At 51.9% G+C, this 18,736-nt stretch overlaps 1 protein-coding gene across 1 annotated transcript in view; it reads left to right on the top strand.

Annotated features, from left to right (window-relative positions):
* Positions 1-18,262, top strand: part of CRTAC1 (cartilage acidic protein 1) — a 134,063-nt gene extending 115,801 nt beyond the window's left edge. The window contains exons 9-15 of the mRNA XM_031682761.2: positions 1,827-1,909; positions 2,774-2,874; positions 3,337-3,505; positions 13,062-13,207; positions 14,503-14,545; positions 16,956-17,099; positions 17,924-18,262. Of these exons, the coding sequence (XP_031538621.1) occupies positions 1,827-1,909; positions 2,774-2,874; positions 3,337-3,505; positions 13,062-13,207; positions 14,503-14,545; positions 16,956-17,099; positions 17,924-17,955 (718 nt within the window). The 3' untranslated portion in view covers positions 17,956-18,262. The remainder of the gene's footprint in view (positions 1-1,826; positions 1,910-2,773; positions 2,875-3,336; positions 3,506-13,061; positions 13,208-14,502; positions 14,546-16,955; positions 17,100-17,923) is intronic.
* The last annotated feature ends 474 nt before the right edge of the window (positions 18,263-18,736 follow it).

Raw genomic sequence — 18,736 nt, 5'->3', positions numbered from 1 at the left:
GGCTGGGTCCTGAGCCCACAGCAGATAGTGTGGGGGGCTACACTTATACATTCGAATGTGACTTGATCTGTTCCCGTGCATCCACCCCCACGCCACTCCCAGTCTCCAGCTGCCACCCTGTGTCCAGTCCTGCAGACCAAGCAATTGAAAATGCAAATCTGGCCACACCCCTCTTACACTTAAACCCATTAGAAGCTCCCCGTTATCTTCCCTTTGATACATCCCACAACCCAGCATGTCCCCAGCCTTGTCACCCTACACTTCCTGGTTTACACCTAGCCACCAGACACACTTAGCTTCTTTCAGTTCCGGGCAAGTCCAGGCCTGGACCCTGAGATTGTGCACACCCTCTGCCCCTCGCTCTTCCCTCTTATGAGTGACGTGGACTCACTCATCGTTCTGGTCTCAGCTTAGTTGACCCTTCCTCCAAGAAGTCTGCCCTGGTTGCCCATATCTGGGTGAACCTGCCCAGCTCTGTACTGGAATTGCTGGGCCTTCTCCTTGGGAACTCTTAACTGCATTGTCACCTGAACCCAGGGATGTCTGCCCAGCTGTGACAGAGTCTGCAGTACACAAGTGATCAAAGGGACTGTAGGTGCTAGTGGGCTGAGGCATACAAACCTCCAGAAGGTATGCACACACCCAAGTGCACTGCCAGGCACACTGTCCACTGCCCCGACTGCACATGTGGACGTACATAGCGCAGATGCCCCACATGGACAGAGGACACCTCCCAGGGCATCTGCTCAACCCTGCAGACACCCTGCAGCTCCACCAGCACCCGCTGCCATCTGGCCACCAGAGGATCCAGCTCAGGGGACCCCGGCCCCCTCCTAAAAGAAAACACTGGCCCCAGCACAGCGCTCTGGTGATGCTCTGTGATTTGGACGACAGCAGCCACCTGCAATGTAGGAGAATGATACAGATCCCTCCTGGTCCCCTCCTCCCGCCCCGACCCCAGCATTGCTCCACACATCCAGGGCAGAGCACCAAGGCTGTAAGAATCTAATGAGTGAGAAAAATTAGAGAGGAAAGCCCATTGCCATCATCAGCATTTGGCTCGATGTGCAGAAAGAGCAGGACTTTCACAGTGGACTCTTCTGCAGTAAATATTATCACAATTCAGAGTTCAAAATAGACAGAACCCCAGCAACCCGAAGGGACTCTTTCCTCCCTTTCACCTCTGGAATTCACCCGTGCATCCCACAGACATGTGCTTGGAGCTTCCTGAGAGCCAAGCACCGTGTTAGATGCTGTGGGAGAAGCAAAGATGGATAATACATGGTCCCAGCCTACAAAGGGCTCCCAGTCTAACTGGGGAGATAAGATGCATTCATACAGAGCCTCAACACGGGGCAGAAAGTGACAAAGGCAAAGCAGGAAGGCATTGCTTCTAGCAGGACGGTCAGGGAGGGCTTGGAGGAGATAACATTTGAATGGAAGTTGAACCTTGCGTAACATCCAGAACTCAGAAACCCAGGGCCACTCGAAGGAAAGTGAAGGTCAGTTAAAGGTAGTTGCATCCCTGCCCCTTCTCCATCTATCAACTGCCCTTCCCTTGACTGTCTATAATTCATCCATTAGAGAAGGAAAAATCAATATTTATCAGTGTAAACTAAAACCCAAGAAAGGTGCAGGCAGGGTGCAGGCAGGGTCTGTGAGCAGGGAGTGGCTCTGTCGGCATCCAGGTGGCAGCACATACACAGCGGGGCTTCAGGAAGCTCAGGGGACAGGGAACAGAGCAGGTGGACCTCCAGGTCCAGGGGACCCACTGGGGCTTCGCCAGCACGTTATCATCCACGAACAACCTGTCTCCTCTCCTGCAGCGTCATCCGCAGGGAACACGGTGACCCCCTCATCGAGGAGCTCAATCCTGGCGATGCCTTGGAGCCTGAGGGCCGGGGCACAGGTGAGGGCACCTGAGGGCTCTGGCCTGCTTTCCCCAGCTCCTTGCTGTCCACAGCCTGGGGTGAGGGCGACGGATGGTGCAGCCAATCCCACAGTCCCATGGCAGGGCTCCCCCTGTCCCTGCCACTCTGAGGGCTGGGATCCTGGGGCAGGGGTGAGAGTGGAGAAGGAGCCCCAGGGAGCACCAGGCAGGAAGCGGAGGAGAGGAAGGTCCATTCTCCCGGTCTCAGGGCCGCAAGGTCAGGACCCTGGGAATCTATGGGCAATAGCTCCTCTGGTGACACCTTGCTGGGTGGGGAGAGAAAGGAGAGGCTGGCAATCCTGCAGTCTGATGTCTCTTGGCGCTCAGCCCAGTGTCAGAGCAGAAACACTGGATCAGGAGTCCCAAGACCTGTCCTGCCATTGCCTCACCTGTGGTCTTGGGAAATGTGCTCCATCTTCTGGGTTTTATTCTCCACACCCATAAAATGAGGATAATTAACATCTGCCCTCCTCACCTTTCTAAGCTGTAGTGAGGAGGGATGCATGTACATGCAAACACTCGATAGACTGACAATAACTCTGCAACTATAAAGGCCATGTGTAATGGACTAGAAAGAAGCTCTCATGCTCTGAGTAATTTGTGCCCACCCTCCCCTTGCAAAAGCCCAGGGGAAGGAAAGGGACCCTGTCTTCTATGAATTCCTATCATGAGCAGCTATTAGAAAGAAGACGATTTGGGCTTCAAGCCCCAGTCTTCCTACCCCGGTGCTATACTCTGTGTCTCCCTCCCACACTCAGGGCTGTAGATCTGACCCTGGTCAGGACCCCCCCTCCCGCATGGGTCTCCTGGCCGATGACCAGAGTGAAATCTGTGCTGTTGCAGGGGGTGTGGTGACAGACTTCGATGGAGACGGGATGCTGGACCTCATCTTGTCACATGGAGAGTCCATGGCTCAGCCGCTGTCTGTCTTCCGGGGAAATCAGGTGTGCATGGACCTCAGAACCCACAGAGCCCAGCCCAACGTCTCCCCCCTCCCTCCAGCCTAGGGTGGACGAGGTTCAAAGGAGCCCGGGATGCATGCTTGACCAGCATGGCAGGAAATGGACATCCCGGGTCTGGGAGGAAGCAAATAAATTTTCAGCAGCACAGTAAACCTCCAAGAAGGGCTGCCTCCCAGGAGAATCCCTTTGCCCCTCAGCCTTCCACTGGCACTTCTCCAAAAGCTGTTTCCTCTGAGTCTGTTGGCTTTCCTTTCTCTTTTGCAGGCTGTTCTTTGCAAACTTCAGCCAGTCTGTCTGCCTTGTTCACCCTTCCCTCCCGGCTCCCTCTTCCTCTCTTTCCTCTGCCCCTTTTCTTCTTCCCTTCCGTCTCCTTCTCTCCCTCTCTTATCCTCCCTCCCGCCCATCTGGCTGATGCTCAGGCCTGCCTTCCGCCCCCCCCTACAGGGCTTCAGCAACAACTGGCTGCGAGTGGTGCCGCGAACCCGGTTTGGGGCCTTCGCCAGGGGCGCCAAGGTTGTGCTGTACACCAAGAAGAGTGGGGCCCACCTGAGGATCATCGACGGGGGCTCGGGCTACCTGTGCGAGATGGAGCCCGTGGCGCACTTTGGTTTGGGTGAGTCGGGGCAGGGGGGTGGGGGAGGAGGCGTGCAGTGAGCTGTTTGTTGTCGTTGGGACAGTGGGTGCTGAAACTGCATCTTGCATCCCGCTGAGATGCGGGGCTCACAGCTATAGCATCTTCCAAGTACCACGTTACTGTGACACCAGCTGCTGGAGGCAACCCTGCTTTGAGATGAACATGAGCTAAGGAAGGTGGTTTTCATGCCCCACCCCTTGCTGGGGTCCCCTTCCTGGTACCTCTGTTGAATTAGTTCACCTTGGGGTCAGAGTATTTAATCCTCCATTTGTCCAAGGCTGTGGCCTTATTCTTCAAACAATGACCTGTACTAAACTTGTCCAAACCAGCTGCCTCCTTGGCCTCTTGGGAGTTAGTCCAGTAATTAAAGTGTCTCACCAAATCCCTGGTGCCTTCTCTTAGCTAGAAGGCTTGGAGAAAGCATGCATTCTCAGCAGGATTGATATCACCCCCAAGAGGGTGAAAATTGGCTCTTGACTGGGGGACGAGAATGGGAAAAAATCATATATATATATATATATACACACACACACACACACACACAGATATGCATACAGTACATCAATAGTATACCTGTGGTATTAACAAGATGTCACTACACACCTGTTAGGACAGCTAAAGTGAAAAATAGTGACAATACCAAATGCTGGTGAGGATATGGAGAAACTGAATCTCTCATTCACTGCTGATACAGCTATTCTGGAAAATAATTTGGCAGTTTCTTTTAAAGACAAAAAACTAAACTATGCAACTACTATAAGACCTAGCAATCGCACTGCTGGGCATTTGTCTGAGATGAATGAAAACTCACGTCCACATAAAAATCTATACACGATAATTCCTGGTCGCTTTATCTGTAATAGCCCAAACTGGAAATGACCTAGATGTCCTTCAGTAGATTAATGGTTCAACAAGCTGTGGTCCACGCACACCATAGAATATTACTCAGCAATAAAAAGGAAGGAACTGTTGATACAGACAGCAACTTGGCTAGCCCTCACCCGCATTGTGATGAGCGAAGAAAAGGCCGATCTCAAAAAGTCACATACTGTTGATTACATTTATATAATATTCTCAAAATGACAAAATTATAGAGATAGAAAATAGATCAGTGGTTGCTGGGGGTTAGAAATGGTGAAAAGGAGAGAAGTGGGTGTGACTCTAAAGGGATAGCCCTGGGGTGATCTTTGTGATGGAAAGGTTCTGTGTTTTGATTGTGGTGGTGGTTGTACGAATCTACGGGTGACAAAACAGCAGAGAACGTATACACACACATTGTACCAATGTCAGTTTCCTGGTTTTGATATTGTGTTACAGTTACATAAGCTGCTACCATTGGGGGAAACTGGATGAAATGTATACAGGACTGCTCTGTACTATCTTTGCAACTTCCTGTGAATCGATAATTTTTTCAAAATATGTCATTTTTAAAGAAATACACTGGTGGGGGGAATTAGGGGGAAGAGTCTTAAAAGGCTTCTTGGAGAGGAAGGGTAATAGTGGAAAAAATGCAGAGGGTGGGGGACAAGAGTGTCTTTACTAAAACACAATGATTAAGAAAACATGTGAGTTAAATATACCTAGTTTCAAAATCAGACACCCTCCCCTATGTGTTAGTGCCTCATGAGGTGATAGAATATTTATATAAAAATAGGCAAAATGTATGTGTTAATGTATACACTTCATATGTGCACAAAAAAAAACTAAAAGAAAACACAGAAAGTGTGAACTGTGATTCTCTCAGAGTGGCTGGATCGATATGGTAATTCTTACTCGTTCCAGGCGCGGTAGAACTGTACTTATTATTTCATTTCATCCTCATGGCTACCCTGTGAGTTGGGTGTGATTTATCCCCATTTTACAAATGGGAAAACTGAGGATCAGAACAATTGAAAAACCTTCCCCAGTTCACGTGATAGGTAAATGGCAGACCTGGGATTCAAATCCAGACCTGCCGGAACATGTGATTTTTATTTTCTTTTCTATTTTGTGTTTGTATGTTTTTCAATTTTCATAGGCAACACATAATATTTATGTAATCTGAAAAAAAGGCATAAATACTTAGGGGGCCCAGAGCCTGATTATATGAGCATGTTTTCAGGCTATTCCACCCTGGGTGTGTCAGCCCGCAGTTGGAGGTCTGTCACTTTTAAGGCAGCCATTTACTGTGCTGGCCCTAAAGGTACAAGATGACTTTTAAATAGATAGTCCTCTCCCGCAAAATAGCAGCAGCCAACATTAAATCCAGCACTTAGTATATGCCTGGCTCTGGGCTAAGTGCTTCACATGAGATACCTTATACCATGCTCACCACAACAAGATGAGTTAGGAATCATAACCCCCATTTTACAGGTCAGGAAACTGAGGCTGAGGTTAAGTAACCTCCTTTAAATCACACCTCCAGAAAGTAAAGCAGGCTGGGTTTGGACCCGTGCCTCCTTGTACATCACAGTCAAGGCTCTTGACCACTATGACTTGACTGCTGGACCTCCCATAGCTGCCCCGTGTGCAGCCAGCCAAGGTCCTGTTCTGCCTCTTTCTTACTGGACATCCACGACCCCTTCACCCAAGTGAAGCCAGACACACCAAGGTGACTTCTATGGCATCATAGGGGGGATGTTTATCCAGGCATCTGGCTTGAACATCAACCCCACCCCATTGTATATAAGGAAGTTGAGGCTAACAAAGCAACGGTGAGGCCAGAACTGGGGCTGGGTTCTCCTTCCCCACATCCATGGGCTGCCTCTGCTATTCTGAGACGTGTATTACAGCCCCTAATGGGTCTCACTTCTGGCCAGTGTCTGCCCCAGCCAAGAGAACAGAACCACTTCTTCAGCTGGGCGGCCTCAGCTGGGCCATTCGGTGGGCTCAGGGGGCCAGGAGCCTCTGCGCCTCTCACGACTGCCTCCCCCGCTCAGGGTTATGGAAGCTGCAACTGCCAATCCTTGCTGTTTGGCAAAGCTGAGGGGTTTGTTCTGGGTCTGAGCTCTGGTTCAAACTGCTCCACAGGTCCCCTGAAGCCTCCTCTCTGTTGCCAAAAGGGCACTGAAGGAAGGCTGCTCTTGGGGACTGGCCCCAGTGGGTCCACCTTGGGCCCAGCAGTGAGATGCCCTGAGGCCGCTGACAGGCAGCAAGGCCAGCACCCGGAGACACAACAAGGGGTAGGCAGGCTCCATCCCCACAGCTCCATGGCCCCACATCCAGAAGGATCTTCATGGATCTCAGCACAGACCTTCCCGATTGATGGAGGGGACCACAATGAGGCAGGAAGAGAGGGAGCCGATAGGAAGGCCAAATGGAAGGACTGAGGAAAGAAAGAGAACAGCGAGGAGACAGACAGAGTCAGGCCCAGGGGAGACCAGGAGACACAGAGAGACATGGCAAAGAGACAGATGAAACACAGAAATGTCCCCTGCCCTCCAGGACCACGGTCCAGTGAAAGAGGCAGATGGACACAAGCGCCCTCATGGAAGACAGATTTGGATGTGCCATTGAACTGGCCCAGTGGCTGTGAAAGGACTGGGGCAGGGGAAATTCATTCTGCTCTGGGCAGTTTTCCCAAGGAAGTGGGCCTTGAACTAGGTCTAGAAAGACTGTAGGAATTTGGAAGGGGTGGATGGGGGCTGAGGGGAGCATCCTGGGACCGGGCTGGCTTGAACAAAGGCCAGAGGAGAGAATGTTCGCTGTGTCCAAAGAGTGGGAAAGATCTGGTGGGAGCGGAGCCTGGAAAGGGGAGGCCAGGGCCAAGCTGTCGGGCCGGGAGCCAGGAGGAGAGGGCGGGCGGAATAGGGGGACTGCAGAGCTGAGAAAGTCAAAGCCAGGCTTTGCTGCGGGAGGGCAGGGCTGCCAAGGCGCCCAGGGCCACTAACGGGGGCCGTGGGCACCAGGAGCCCTGCAGGGAGAGTAGCATTTGCAATTGTTTTTAGAAGGCTTTTTTTTTCCCCAGCCAGTAGGCATAATGCAAACCGATTATAGGAAATTCAGAAAATATAACATCATAAAAAAAGAAAGTAAAAATAACCCATAATCTTACCACTATGTTTGGAATATTAAGCAAAAAGGAAACATTTCTCCCTCCCTCCTCCTCCAGTGCCATTTGATTCATTTCATCACTATTTACTGAACACCTACTATGTGCCAGACTAAGTAGACAAAGACCCTTGCCATGGGTGACCTTACATTCTAGTGGAAGGAGGAGTAACATACTTGACAAACATGACAACGAGGTAAATATATAAAATGGTAGATGTTAAATGCTATGAAAAAAGAAAATGCAGAATGCCGTGAGGGGGTTAGGGATGCAGAGGGGAAGAGGCAGGGAGCAGTTTCAGATATGGTGATCTGGGGTGGTCTCTTCCCAGTTCCATGCTTTCTGACATGATTTTATTACAAGCAAAACAGATAGGAGCACACTTATAGAAAAATATGCCACGGAATTTTTTTTATCAGAAATGATTATACTCTTCCTGTCATTCCCAAACTTGCTTTTTTGCTCTCTCTTTCTCTTAACAGTATATCCTGGACATCATTCCAAGTCTATGCCTATCTCCTTTGTTTTCCTTTAGTGCTGCACAGCATCTCATTGTATGGCTGTGTTCGTAATTTATTTAGCGTGTCCCCTACTGTCGGACAGTTTGATGATTTCCGATCCTGAGCAGTTTGTTTTGTGGTGTTTGGGGTGAGAGGGCACATGCCCAGAACCTGAAGGCAGAGTGGGCTGCCTTGATATCTGAATGACTAAGAAGGAGACATGGGGCCCAAGGCTGGGGAGGGGGCGGCAGGAAACCCCCCTTCCAGCACCCACGACGCCCCTGCTCACCCCCACTGACCCTGCTCCTTCCTCCCTCCATGGAGCACCCCCTGCCTCCTCCTGACTGGCAGCAAGGTGTGGTGAGCGGCTGTACGTGGACATGGGTGTGGGTGCACACATGTGCCTCTCAGCACACAGCCTCCCTGGCACTTCCCTTCCCCACGCCTGGCCGGCTCACCTCTCACTGGCTGGACAGCCAACACCTCCCAGCGCTGCAGGCCTCGGCTAGGTCAGCAGCGAGCTGTGGTTAGAGGACTCAGCTTCTCAGATCCTTGCATGCAGCCCTGACTCCCGAGGCTCTGGATTGCATCACATCACACGGTAAAAAACTCAGAGACCTTGCTGTTTCATGCTCCAGGGCATTCCCAGAGGGCCCACTCTGTTGTGCAGAGCACTCAGCTTCAGCCTGTAGAACCATCGTCCCACTCACCCCTGCTCAGTGGAGCCCTGGCCTCATTCCGCCGCCCCTCTCTGACCTGCCCTGGCCTTTCCTTGCCCCTCCTGGTGCAGATGGTGGCCAGCCAGGCTCATAAATAAGCATTTCTGCTCACAGCCCTAGGTGAGTGCCCCACTGCTCCCTGGTTGCTCTGAACCGACACCCCAGCCCTCCCACACCCACCCCTGCATATCCCACACCTGGGCTCTTGAGTTCTTAGCTAGCAGAGGGCTGAGACAGCTCTACCAAACCCAGTAAATGAAAACAAGCACCAATAATCTCCTTGCCTTGCCAGCCCTCACTACTGGGCCCTCCCTCTCGGCCAGCCCACCCCAGGCATGGGTGGTACCCACATCCCCTACACAAACACCCTGCCTTCCTTTCAGTTGATTGTTTGCAAGTGGCTCAGAGCTGCCTCCAAGCCAGCTGTTGCTCATTTAGGGAACGAAAATTCAGTGGCCCACAAAAAAATTGCTGTATTAAAGTGCAAAAATATTCCACCAACTGTATTCCCACCATCTGTTTTGTTGATAATTCTTCCGAAAAGTGCAATTCTCTGTGCCTCCTTGGCCTTTGTAGTTTAAAAGCTGCCAGAGGCGACTCCCTGCTGCTCTTAATGGGGCCTTCCCGCACAGGCCCCGCACTCTGGCAAGCTTGAAGGCCACCCTTGTGCAGCGTCTAGGGGCCAGGCCACCGGCTTGTGCAGCTGGTGAAGACTTGAGATGTCTGGGGCGGAGGGAACAGCTGGCCTGGGGACAGGAGCCTGGGTTCCAGTCCTAGCTCAGACATCTGCAGGTCACTTCAGCTTGCCAAGCCTCAATGTCTACACCTGGAGAGTGGGGATAAACTCTCTCTTGCAGGGAGGATTTAGATCGGCCACACCTGTGAAGGCTCCAAAGTCCCTCCCTGGCTCCTCTCCCATGCTCCCCACCTAATGTAATCCACAAGCTCACGCTCTGCTTCACCCACTTTGAACTTCTCCCTGATCTTCACCACACACACCCTTCTCATACCCCTATACCTTTACCCGAGCTGTACCCACTGCCTGGAGTGTTCCTTCCTTCCCATCTCTGCCTCCTAAGCTCTTCTTCCCCCTACAACATTCAACAAAGTGACTTTTAACACCCACCTCACTCATCAAGTGGTACCAATACTCTGGGGGCAACTTCCTAGTTGATTGTAAAGTAGTCACTATGTTCATGGCCTCCACGGGGCTCATCTCCTCCAGGATGGGACCTGGATCTGTCTCCTTCCTGCTGAATCCCAGATCCTCGCATGATGCTTGGCCCGGGGTGTGCTGGCCTTCGGGGTGGGGGTAGGGTGTGCAGATATGGGCTTTGGGGTCAGATGCTCCCTTGCTGGGTAACTGAACAGTTCCCTTCACCTCTCCAAGTCTCATCCCTCGTCTCCAAAATGGAAATTATAAAACTAGTACCTTCTCAGGGAGCTGCCATGAGGATCCAATGCGCTAACGCCGAAAACCACCCAGTACGGATTGGGGTGCGTACTCTCTAGTGTTATTGCCAACAAGTGAAAGTCCTTTGTGAGCTGCAGGGCAGGTGCCGCCCATGTCTCAGAGCTGATGAGGCTGGGGGCGCTGAGGGTGACAGTTGGCCGGGGCAGGCCTCACATTCCAAGGAAGAAGGACTGTCTTTGCTGGATGAGCCAGAGCTCCCATCTTACAAATGAGGAAACTGAGGTCCCAAGAGAGCCCCTAATTTAGCAAAATAATCATTGGCAAAGGAGGAAGTCCTACTGAGATGTGTGTTCCCCATGGCTGGCTTATCTCCTAGTCCCTACCCCTCCCTGGGTCTGGAGGAAGGGAGGTAGCAAGATTCAGCTGCAAGATGTAAATCTGTGATTGTCTATGAATATTCGGCGACTCTTGAGTTATTTGTGGCACTTTTGTCAGGCTGGAAAATGTATTCATGTAGCTGTTCTGTTGGCTTAGGTGAGAAACATTTGCTTTTCTTTGTCTCCTTTTTTTTTAAAAGGAAAATTGTTTACTTTTTACATCTACCACTTAATTGGGACACTAAGCACCCTAAAAATGCCAAATCTCTTGAACCGCAAGAGGCTACTTAAAAGCAGAAAAACAAGTGTGCAGTTAATACATCCCCAGTCCAATTCTCACCCCCCTTTCCTAAAATGAATTATCGTGGAAGGAGGGAGCAGGGGAGTAGGGGTTTATAAGAAATGTTTTCTGGCTTAATAAAGCCGACCCCAGGCCAGGGAGGCCAGGCCTGGACAGGGAGGGTCTCTATGGGAAGAGAAGCTACACCGTGTGTCTCTGCATCATGGGGGGCTCTGCTCCAGGCCCTAGTGCTGCTGCCTCACCACAGGTACTGGGGCAGGGGCTGCTCACCTTTGACACTTCCAGAGGGTGGCAGCTGGTCCCTGCCCTCATTAACTCAGGTCAGCTCAAAGCTGGAAAGCTATAATGAGACATCTCTGGAGGCCTTGGGTTGGAGGGTGCAAAAGGGAACCAGACACAGGGAGGATCAGGAAGTGGATGATGTGGCACGCAAGGTGCACCTGCCTCTGGGAGCCCCAGACTGACATGCAGGGACTCCGGGAGAAAGATGGGTCCTTCCACGCCAGAGCAGACCTCTGCACAGAGGCATCTGCACATAGATTCCCCTCAAAGTGTGGACATGGCGTCAACTCTTTTCTAAAATATGGGAGTCCCTTTTGTACACAAAAATGTTTCACCGAATACCTTCAGCCCCCAGAGTAGCAATCCCTGTAAAATGCATTGGTGGATAGTAAAAGCCGCTGTAAATTTGACCACACTTGTCAGTTTCCCTCGTTTTCTAGCAATGTCTATATGCATTAAGGGGAAAGCAGCACATACATGTGGGTGACATCATTATTCAGCCCACAAATGCTGCCTGGGGGAGTGTATGGATTTGCGGACCCCTGAGCACCAAGCCCACAACTGGTCAGCCCTGGTGGGTGATGACAAGGGGCCTGCGCCCTCCCTCCTACCTGTGCTGAGCGCTGCTCTCTTTCCCAGGTGACTGACGAGAGAGAGGCCTCTCCTGGCAGGTCAGGCCCAGCCCCCACCTCCTCCCCACCCCAATCCATCACCATTAGCCCGACCTTGTCTCGGGTGCTGGGCCTGTTGCCTTAAGCAGGGAGCTGGGGCCGGCTTTGACAATGCCTAAACACCTGACAAATCTTTCCAGCCTGCTCTGTGCCAGTGATGTAACGCGTTGCTTTAAGGATGTGTGTAGATGGATTCACCATGAATTCGCTGAGCTTCACCACTGTTAGTTTTGTAAATATCTCATCTTTGTGAACAGTCTTTATCCTGTGCCCTCTGCCTTCTGGTTCTTTGTCATCTCAGCTTTTATTTAGAGCTTGTCTCAAATGCCCTGTCCCCAAGATCCTGGCCCTGGCTACCCTGACTAGAGGAGCACTCCGCCAAATCTTACTTCCTCTTTCTCCCATCACCCTATTTTTGTTTCCTTCACAGAGCTTGTCAATATCTGGCATTATTTATTTGTTCATCTGTTTGCCCATCCCTCCCTACCAGAGTGGAAGCTCCCTGAAAACAGGGACATTCCCAGTGACAGCCCCTCACAGGCTATAAATATCAAAATCAATACAAATACAAATAAATGGGAGACGCCTGAGGTTACACAAGTCAGATGTAAAGCTGAGATTTGTCCCCAGGTCTCCCAGAGGCTCGCCCTCCACCATATTCCTCCCAATGTACCAGGTAGGTGGTACAGCCAAGATCTGAACCCAGGACTCCAAAGTCAACTTGTTTACCGCCAGGCTCTACTTCTTCCCTAAAACAGCCTCCTGCACACTGGCCTATCCACTGGAATGTAAGTTCTAGAACTGTGCTATCCAATGTGGTAGCCACTAGCCATGTGTGGCCATTTACATGTAAGTTAGTTACAATTAAATAGAACTTAAAATTCAGTTCCTATCACACCTGTCCCACTTCTACCACAGCCAGCAGAACAGAGAACACTGTCATTGCAGAAGTTCTCTCTCTCTTTTTTTTTTTTTTTTGACCTTTTTTTTAAAGGGAGGTATTGGGGATTGAACCCAGGACCTCGTGCATGCTAAGCCTGTGCTCTACCACTGAGCTATACCCTCCCCCGCAATAGTTCTCCTGGAGGGCTTTGTTCTAAATTTCCCCAGCACTTAGGAGAGTGTTCATTTCGTATTTTTAGTTAGGCAAGTGAATAAATGAATGATGATACTTTTGCTGAGAATTCCTCCCAACCCCCTGCTCTCCTCTGTGGCTGATCCTTTCTCTTTTCATCTCACAGGGAAGGATGAAGCCAGCAGTGTGGAGGTGACGTGGCCAGATGGCAAGATGGCAAGCCGGAATGTGGCCAGCGGGGAGATGAACTCAGTGCTAGAGATTCCCTACCCCCGGGACGAGGACAGCCTTCCGGACCCGGCCCCACTGGAGGTGAGCAAAGGCATCCGGGCCTCAGAGCCAGAAAGACGGGCACCCCACCCCCACAGTCCCTTGGCTGAAGCTGGATTCCCAGGAATCTGCAGATTTTCTTTCTAGTTTGATGGAGATCTTCCTAGCAAAGGGCAGACTTCATAATGACCCCTCCATTTGTAGTTTGTACAACACAATCACACCCACATTTCTTCTGCTCCTCACAGAAATCCTGGGGTATCAAAAGAGCATTTTTGCACCCATTCTACAGAGGTGGAAAACGGAGACCAAGAACCCACCAAAACTGCATAGCCAGTTGTGAGCAGAGTTAAGAATTGGCCCCAGGTCTCCTGCTTCATTCCTGGTTGCTTCCAAGGCTCTGACAGAGGCACCTGTTGCTTTTGAGGGTGGGACAGGGCCGTGGTGGGCTCTTGGAAGAAGTGCTGTGGACCACTCTCTGGAGAGGATCACTCCATTGCAAATAACAGAAGCCCACTTAAACTCACACAGGAGAGGGCACTTACGGGGAGGCTTCTAGGGGAGCTCACGAAATGCCAGGAAAGCGTAGGGAGAGTAAGAGCCACGGCATCTCGGTGGCCCCAGGAGCTCAAGGACCTTTGCCATTAGTGCATGGGTGGCGGAGTTGGGACATTATTTTTCCCCAGGAATCCTCACCAGCACCCCATCACTCATCATTTCCAACAGCTGACGTTTTCTGTCTTATGTAAAGTGTTCCGTTTCAAGTCCCCGCCCCCTGTCCCCGCCCGCTGTCTCTGAGACCCCCACACAGACATAGCCAAGCCCCACAGCTCGGCGTGACCAAGCTCCCAGGTCTCTGCCTCAGCCTCACATCGTTCAAACTCTAGCTGCAAAGCCTCCTGCTGGAATGTCTCCCTCTTATCCAGGCAGCCCTGCCGAAGGAGGCAGGCGATGGCCTGGCTTACAGGCACCCACCAGTCCGAGAATGGGGTACGGGAGTGAGCAGACACATCAAAAACTTTCTTCACCTCTCACTACAAGTCTCAGAGTGAGGCCACAGCAGGGACAGATAGGAGTCCCAGCTCAGGCACGTGGATCCCATATGAGGGGAATGAGCAGGAGTTGGTACTGAATCTGTTTCTGGCCTTTCCCCCAGTCTCCTATTCTTAGTGCAATGGAAGGGGTCTCGGCAAGGAGAGGCTCCCCCCAGGTGCAGAGCTAAGAGCACCCCGTGTTCTGGGGTCAGGATGGCAGCTGCTCTGTGGCTACGGCTAGGAGGGCACCTGAGATGAGAACTTCTCCACTCACTAGTGTCTCTGCTTCTGCCTACCTTGCAGTGCGGCCAGGGATTCTCCCAGCAGGAAAATGGCCATTGCTCGGGTGAGTTGTTTGCAGGAACCGGGGATCAGAGCAGAGGCCAGAATCCTACTGGGGACTGTCAGCCTGGGTCCTGGCAAGACTCAGGTTGCAGACAAGGGGTGGAAGGGTGGGGAGGGAAATGTGTTGCTTGTCCCTGGGGCTTCAGATGCCAAGACAACCGCCAAGTGACTCAGCAAGGCGAGAATGATGGTAGCGGCCAGCAGGCTGAATCACTGCAGCTCTGGGAATTGGCAGTGCTTCCTTGCCGTGAATACAGAGAGAACGAGCGTTGGGGGAGACACATACCGCCTGGGCTGGGCTCACAGGGAGGCCTGGCTCCTGGGGGCTGTGGTGGCTGGGGTGGGCACACATGCCCATGGAGAGCTGGCAGCTTCAGCTTGGCCAGCCAGCAGAGCAGCAAGCAAGGGAGCTGGTGGGAAAGGGTGGGCATGGCCAGGGGACATTGGAGTAAAGCAGAGTGTGGCATGTGTTCACAGTACAGAAGGGAGATGGCAGCCTAGTGCAGTATTAGGGGCAGGTAATGCACCCTGCCAGGCTCTGTGAAGCAGCTCTGTGAGGGTCCAGTGACCTTCTAAAAGTCCCCTGAGGTCCTGGAATGGGGCAGGGGCAGCCTAGAGGCTCAGCACCCAGAAGACCTTCAACCCAATGTCTTCCATCCCAATGACCAGCAGTGAGGGGTCAGGCCAAGGACTCCACCTGCCTTTAGACCTTTAGGGAGCATTCTTCCCAAGTCCCCTCTGCAGATACTCATCAACCCCAGGTGAACAGGTTTGTTACTGAGATACAAGAGTCAACAAGACACACACAGTCCCTGCCCTCCTTGAGCTTAGAGCCAATGGGAGGGGCACACAAGTAAATAGTGATGACCAGGCAGTGTGAGCCGGGCTGAGGTGGGAGAGGGGCGGGGGTGGTGGGAGCACAAAGGTGGGGCCCTAAACCAGTTTAGGGAGGGTCCAAGAAGGTATCCTAGAGAAAGTAAGGTCTAAGCTGAGCCCCAAGGGGTGAGGAGTTGGCTAGGCAGGGAGAGGGGAGAAAGCATTCCGGTGGAGGGCGTGGCATGGGCCAAGGACTACAGGGGAGCAGAGGCGTATGGCTCAAAGAGTGGCTTGAGGAGGAAATTAGCCCCCTCCGTTCATGTCCCCACCGTGGCCACGCTAAACAGACAGTGCACATGCACAGAAATTCCAGCATCTTCACCGTGTGCTGGGAAGACCCTGTGAGATCCCCAGTCCAGCCGCCTCCTCCTTTGCATCATCCAGCAGCCATCTGTGTGCCTCTACCCAGCAGGCCCTGCGCGGGGTGCTGGGGGTCAGGCCAGGCACCTGCCCTGGACGGGTGTTCATGCTAGTCAGGGGGACAGACCACAAACACGCGACCTGAAAGCGGGACAAGACGAGTTAAGAATTCTTTAAGCCAGGTGTTCTCTGGGGACTGTTTTAGACGAGTGGACAGGGAGAGGACCTGTGAGTTGAGATTGGAAGAGTGAGAAGGGCCTGGCCACAGAAAGAGTGGAGGGAAGAGCTTGCCCGACAGACAGAAGAGTGGGAGCAAAGACCGTGAAGCAGGAAGAAGGCTGGGTGTGTCAAAGGAACAGGGAAGAGGCCAGCGTGCCCGGAGAGGAGGGACAAGCCAGACTCCAAGTCAGGGAGGGTCTTGAGGCCCCAGGAAGGTGTCTGGACTTTGTTCTCAGGACCCTGCGCTGTTCAGCAGGAGAGTGGCATGACGTGGTCCACATTTTCAAAAGATCACCCCAGCTGCTGAAATGCAGGTTGGATTAGAGGGCAGGTGGCAGCCAGGAGGCCAGGCAAGAGGCAGCTGCATAAATCCAGGCAAGAGCTGGTGGTAGTTGGGAACAGGCTGGTGGCAGAGGAGTAAGAAGGAGGTAGACAGATGAGAGAGGTGCTGAGGGGCAGGACTGACAGGATCTGTTGCTAAATTACCTGCAGACATACGGAAAACAGAGGAATCAGGAGTCACTCTGGTGTCTGCTTGGGCAGCTGAGTGGCTGATGGTGGCATTGAGTTAAGGTAGCTGGGAAAGCTGTGGGGCAAAAAAGTTTGAGAGTCAGGAGAATCCGGAGTTGCATTTAGACCTAGTAAGTTTGAGATGCATGGTAGACAGTTCACGAGTCTGGAGCCCCAGGGAGAGGTTGTGGCTGGAGACAGGAGGTCTGGCATCATCCATGACCACCTAGAGAAAGTGTGGTAGAGAGAAGAGAAGGCCCAGGACCAAGCCTGAGTGCAGAGGTCAAGTACAGGAAGAGCCAGCCAAGGGGACTGAAGTGAGCAAATTGAGGCCCACAGAGAAGAAGGGACATGCCCAAGGTCGTGGGGTGGGGGATGGGGCAGCAGAGCCTGAGCAAGGACCCATTGCCCACAAGTCTTGGTGAGTGGCTCCCTTTGCCTTTTAGACACCAATGAATGCATCCAGTTCCCATTCGTGTGCCCTCGAGACAAGCCCGTGTGTGTTAACACGTATGGAAGCTACAGGTGCCGAACCAACAAGAGGTGCAGTCGGGGCTACGAGCCCAACGAGGACGGCACAGCCTGTGTGGGTGAGTGGGGCTCCGGCCATGGTCCAGTAACAAAGGGAAGTTGCCTCCCCCTGGGGAGTTCTTGGGGGGGCCCCCGATCAGGATCCCAGCCCCTGCCTCCCTGCGGAAGATGGAGTCCCCCTAGACTCCCATTGGGTCTACCAGGAAATCCATGACAGAGGCCTGCAGAAGCCCCGCCACCACTGCCATCATCCGCAGGGCCCCCGGGAGGCTGTGTCCTGGACAGAGGCCACTGCTCTTCTTATTTCTCCCCTTCTCACATTTCCTAAAACTAACATTCCTACGTTAAGGTCAGCCCGTCTTCCCCTACCTGGGATATAGACTAGCTCCTCTGCTCATCTTTGTCTGAATTTCTGAACTGGTGTTTGTCTTCTTCCTCCTGAACGCTTCCCCCCACCCCCACCCCCACCCCCTTTCTCTTTTTCCCATTTTCTGTCTCTCTGCCCATCCTTTTCACAGCTCAAGTGGCCTTTTTAGGTGGGTATCCTTCTGCCGCCTTTAGAATCTCTGAGACTCTCTCTCCGGCCTCATCCCTTTCTCTAGGCCTTGGACTCTGCCTTCAGTTATATGCACTTTAAATTCCATCAATAAAGGAAAACATAAAAAAAAACTAACAACCTTTGTGGAAAACTAAATCTCTCCCGCTGCCTGTCTCTCTCTCCACGCCCAGTAGATTCTGCTGCACGCGCCCTCTGAATGGACAGCAGGGGTGGCCATCTTTGAAAAGGGAAGTTTGGGAGATATGATGATATTTGTGTGACTTTAGTTGTTTGTGAAGTCTTTCTTTGCATGTTTTCTGAGAACATGTTTTTTACCCCATCCAGCCTCCCTCACTCCTTCAGAAGAATCAAGATAGTCCTGTCTTTTCTGTATCCTCCAGTGTCATGAGCAGCTTATTTTGCCCTTAACAAAGATGGCTCCCAGGTGGTTGCTTGCTCAGTTGAGTCGATAATGTGTCACGTGCCTGCTGGTTTGGCCTGTGCTGTTTCTGCTCTGCAGGCCCCGACCACCGGTGGTAGAGAAAGCCATATTGGGGTTGGTGTTGATGATGGGAGGGCAAAAGGGTGGCCCTTTGGGACTCTTGATAAAAATGTTAAGCTTTGAACTTGTTAAGTCTTCCAGCCTCTTTCTAGAGAAACTACGCCAATAAACTCTCTGCTGGATATTAGTATCGAGCTGTTGAAAAAAAAAATGTGTCTGGAGCAAGTAGAGCTGTTTGGAATACTGAATTAGCAGCAGCCCTTCCGTCATGCGTGTGGCCCTTGGAAAGCAAGTCATGAGATAAGGTGTCTGCCCCTAGGCATGAACAACATCGGGTGTGTGCACCAATGTTCACGTATGGGGACTGGGGTTTAGACCAGGTAAGGGATGTGGGATGAACAAGGGACAGACATGGAGGGAACACTCTGGGGAGGTCACTAGGCCTCAGTTTCCCTAATCTAAATGACAGGAGAATTGGGCTGGTATATCCCTAGGGGGCCTTTCCTTTCTAAAACCCATTAGTATGTTACTGGACATAAGCATGGCTAGTCACAAATTACCCTGATTTCTAGAAAGAGCCTTGTAATTTGTTCTCCTCTGCAATATGCTCAGAAGCCTGGAAGCTCCTGGAAGCTTCACCTTTGGGAATGATTTAA

Source organism: Vicugna pacos, chromosome 11 (genome assembly GCF_048564905.1).
Source record: "Vicugna pacos chromosome 11, VicPac4, whole genome shotgun sequence".
NCBI classification, from domain to species: Eukaryota; Metazoa; Chordata; class Mammalia; order Artiodactyla; family Camelidae; genus Vicugna; species Vicugna pacos.
Note: the sequence above shows the minus strand (reverse complement) of the source record. Positions and strands in the feature narration are given on the sequence as shown.